The sequence below is a fragment of the Dictyostelium purpureum genome (genome assembly GCF_000190715.1).
Source record: "Dictyostelium purpureum unplaced genomic scaffold DICPUscaffold_781, whole genome shotgun sequence".
Classification (NCBI taxonomy): Eukaryota; Evosea; class Eumycetozoa; order Dictyosteliales; family Dictyosteliaceae; genus Dictyostelium; species Dictyostelium purpureum.
Window position 1 is genome coordinate 1 of NW_003520106.1, and position 4160 is coordinate 4160.

General features: G+C 22.0%; 3 protein-coding genes across 3 annotated transcripts; 1 reads left to right on the forward strand and 2 right to left on the reverse strand.

Moving 5' to 3' along the window:
• DICPUDRAFT_51947 (uncharacterized protein) lies at nucleotides 1–1488 on the forward strand. Its single transcript, XM_003295159.1, has 3 exons — nucleotides 1–321; nucleotides 424–1158; nucleotides 1227–1488. Exons 1-3 carry the CDS (start codon nucleotides 25–27, stop codon nucleotides 1380–1382), a joined length of 1188 nt encoding a protein of 395 aa, XP_003295207.1. The 5' UTR covers nucleotides 1–24; the 3' UTR covers nucleotides 1383–1488.
• Nucleotides 1489–1581: 93 nt separating this feature from the next.
• On the reverse strand, nucleotides 1582–2598 carry DICPUDRAFT_160423 (uncharacterized protein; the record flags this gene model as incomplete). The annotated part of the gene is made up of 3 exons (XM_003295160.1): nucleotides 1582–1931; nucleotides 1998–2242; nucleotides 2318–2598. 3 exons carry the CDS (start codon nucleotides 2596–2598, stop codon nucleotides 1582–1584), a joined length of 876 nt encoding a protein of 291 aa, XP_003295208.1.
• Nucleotides 2599–3522: 924 nt separating this feature from the next.
• DICPUDRAFT_160424 (uncharacterized protein) lies at nucleotides 3523–4160 on the reverse strand (the record flags this gene model as incomplete). Its single annotated transcript, XM_003295161.1, has 2 exons — nucleotides 3523–3551; nucleotides 3641–4160. Coding segments are annotated over 2 exons (549 nt in total), but the record flags the coding sequence as incomplete, so codon positions are not given.

Consider the following 4160-nt stretch of genomic DNA (forward strand, 5'->3'; position numbering starts at 1 on the left):
GAAAAAGAAAAAGAAAAATATAATATGAGTAATAATAAAAAGTTTGAAGATGGTGAGTTTGACTCATCATCTTCAAAGATCAGTAATAATGATAATATAATATTAGATAACAATAGTAGTATTAATAATAGTAATAATAATGATGATAATATATTCAGCATTAATGATAATGATGAAGAATTTAATGAAAAAACATCATTAATTAATAACAAGTCAGAAACAAATAAAATAGAAGAAGAAGTAGAAATTGAAGGATTAGACGAAGAATATGAACAAGAGATGACATTACAAGACTTTTCAAAAATGATTGTTATGATTCTTGTAAATTAATTACCAATATTTTTAAAATATAAACCCTTATCAAATGTAACTGTATTAATATTTTTTTAATAAATAATCATAATTATAAATTATAAACTATAGATACCAGTATCAATTACTATGGCAGCAGTTGTATATTTTGTAAAACTTTTAAATTCTCAAACAGTTTATGCATCAACCATTTATATTGATTACAGTCAACTTAGTACTGGAGATAGCGGTGGATCAGAATTTGTACAATCATTAATAGCAGCTAGTATTGTATTGGGCATGATTATTATTACAACAGTTTGTTTTGTACTATTATATAAATATAGATGTTTAAAGATTCTATATGGATGGTTATTTTTATCAGTTGGTATGATGTTGGGTTCATTTGGTTCAACTTTTTTCCAGTCATTACTTATAGCAGGCAATATGGCATTAGATTATGTAACATTTGCATTTTTAATTTATAACTTTACAGTTTGTGGTATCGTCGCTGTATTTTGGTATTCCCATCAATATGTAAATCAACTATATCTTGTAATTATCAGTATTCTAATGGCAATCTCCTTAACAAGATTACCACAATGGACTATTTTCACTTTATTAGTAATCGTTGCCATCTATGATCTTTTCGCTGTACTTTGTCCTCGTGGTCCATTAAAAGTATTGGTAGAGTTATCTCAAGAAAGAAAAGAAAGTATTCCCGCTTTAGTTTACGAAACTGGTAAAGGTTCCGATAATAATTTAAAACTTGGTTTAGGTGATTTCATTTTTTATAGTTTATTAATTAGTAGGGCTGCATTAGTACATATGTCAACTGTTTTTACTGTTTTTATTTCAATTATAACTGTAAGTATTTTAAATTTATTTTAGCTCACGATTTAAATATTTTATACTAATTTTTTTTTATTTTAAAGGGTTTATTCCTAACTTTACTATGCTTAGCTATTTTCAATAGAGCTTTACCAGCTTTACCAATTTCAATTTTTTTAGGAATTTTAGTCTATTATCTTTCAACAACATTTTTATATCCATTTATTGAAGCTTTAACAATTGCTCAAGTCTTTGTTTAAAATTTAATAAATAAACAATATTAATATTTAAAAGTGAATAAATAAATAAACAAATAAAAGAAAATTTTAGAATTTATTATAATTTTTAATACTTTAATTATTTAATAAAAAAAATAAATAAAAAAATTACTTTTTATTCTTATATATAAGTATAAATTTCGAAATTTTTTCCTTGGTAAAAAAATATATATTATTGTTTTTAATGGTTTAATTCGTTTAAATTATCTTCTTGGTTATGATTTTCAGAATAAATACTACTACTGCTACTACTGCTACTATTTAACATTGAATCACCATCTGAACTCATTACTATACTATTATTTGAATTAATTCTTTGGTGTCTTGGTAAATTATTTGATTGTCTTTGCTGTTGTTGTTGTTGCTGTTGTTGTTGTTGTTGTTGAATTTTTAAATGTTTTCTGTATGCAATTTCACTTTTAATAATATTATCGTGATATTTTAATAAAAGTGAGTATTCGTGAGATCTTTGAATTGCTTTTTTTTCTGAAATATTACCAACAACTGGTAATTTATAAATTGGTTTTCCAACTATAATAAAATTAAAATATTAGTATAAATAATAAATAAATAAATAAATTAAAAATAATAACTTACCACTTGAATTAACCTTAAAAAACATAAATAAAATAAATAAAAGATATAATGACCAAAGTAATATTGTCATTATTGATGACCATGCAAAAACCAATTGGAAACCAATGATACCGATACTAATATAAAATGATTGAAATGCGTGAAATTGTACAAATACACTTGATTTTTCATTTATTAAAACAAAAACTGCTCCTAAAAATGTTAAATATGATAGTGAACCAATTCTTTTTATATATCTTTGATAACTAAATAAATGTAGGCATTAGAACCATAATGTTTTTTTTAAAAAAAAACAATTTAAATTTTAAATATATATTTACTCTGGTGATAAGTCATCTTCTAAATCAATAGTTTGAAAATCGCTTCTATTGCTGTTATCTAATAAATTTTTATTTAATGTTAAAATTTCAACTGTTGATTGATTTAAATCTGTAAAGCTTGATTCTTCTGTTGTATTACTAACACCACTTGTATTTAAACTATTAAATGAGAGTAATTCCTTTCTCATATTGTTTAAATAAGTATTTGATGAATTCTTTGAAGGACTTGATGGTATCATACCAATAGTATTGCTACTATTATTTGTTTCGTATGATAACATTTTTTACTAATAACCCAAAAAAATTTTATTTTTTTTTTTTTGATTGTTTTGATTGTTTTGATTTTTTTTTTTTTTTTTTGATTGTTTTGATTTTTTTTTTTTTTTTTCTAAATTAATATTTTGTTTTATTTTTTAATTTAAAATATACACAACCAAAGAATATATAATTTAATTAATCCTCTTTTTAAAACTTTATAATATATTGTTATAATAAAAATTAAAAAAAAAAAAAAATTAAAAAAAATAATAGAAAACGGTTTTGGAGAAAAAAAACAATAAAATATTTTTTAAAAAAAAATAAAATTTTAAAAAAATAAAATAGAAAAAAAGATATTATCTTTTATAGGGTCATATATTCGAAGGATGATGTATTTGAACAATTGTAATGTTTATACAACAACAATTTGAAAAAAAATAAAAAAAATAAAAAAAATAAAAAAATTCTTTTTATTTTGTTTAATATTATTTTATTATTTTATTATTTTATTATTTTATATAAAATAAAAATTAATATAAACAACAATAAAAATGAAATAAAATAGTACTATTTTTTTAAAACAAATATTTAAAAATTTTTTAATATTTAAAAATTAAAAAAATAAAACAATTAAAAAAAAAAATTAAAAAAAATAGTGTGATTAATACATATTTTTTATAATTTAATACCAGCTATTTTATAAATTAATTATTTTTTAATTATTATTTCTGATAAAATATTTTTTAAAATAATAGTATTAACTAATTAAATAATTTTTGAATGAGAAAAAAAAAATCAAATACAAATTTTTTTTTTTTAATAAAGTTGGTTATACAATTTTTTTTTTTATTTTATATTATTTTTTTTATATATATAATGTAATAATAACGAGTTAACAATTATTATTTTTTTGTTTGTTTTTTATAAATTAAAAATTATTAAATAGTTTAATCAGAGTTTTCAATGGCAGCAGCACCTATAAAAATTAAAAATTAAAAAAAAAAAAAAAGTGTTAATAAACAAGGATTACGAAAAAAATGATGATTTTAAATATATAATATTTACCAGAAGTAATTTCAATTAATTCAGAGGTAATCATAGCTTGACGAGCTCTGTTGTATTGGAGACCGAGGGCTTGTGAAATTGATTCACCATTCTTTGAGGCATTATCCATAGAAACCATACGAGCAGCCATTTCTGAAGCTCTGTTTTGGTAGAGACCAGTCCAGAAGGCGGTGGCTAAATAGAATTCTGAAAGATCTTTCATGGTGGCAGCACGATCTTCACTGGTGCTATATTCGTAGAATTTATCACGGTTGGCTTCGAGGAGATTGAAACCTGGAATAAAGGCATGATCGACATTGTATGAAAGAGCGTTTTTGAATTTATTGTAAACAACTGAAGCACTGTCAAAGTTTGGAACTTTTTTAACGATTTCATTTAAATAGAGTAAAACTTCTGGGAATGAGTAATCTTGTTTACCAAAATCACGACCACTAACTAAAAATTGGTCTGGATATTCAGTGCAGAAAACTGAAACACCCTTAAACGGTGGTGAAACATAGTGAACCTTAGCATCATCTTT

Coding starts and splice junctions, on each gene's coding strand:
- DICPUDRAFT_51947 (XM_003295159.1), top strand. CDS start 25: ATGAGTAATAATAAAAAGTTTGAAGATGGTGAGTTTGACTCATCATCT. Junction 322..423: donor AAATGATTGTTATGATTCTT/GTAAATTAATTA, acceptor TATAAACTATAG/ATACCAGTATCAATTACTAT. Junction 1,159..1,226: donor TTTTTATTTCAATTATAACT/GTAAGTATTTTA, acceptor TTTATTTTAAAG/GGTTTATTCCTAACTTTACT.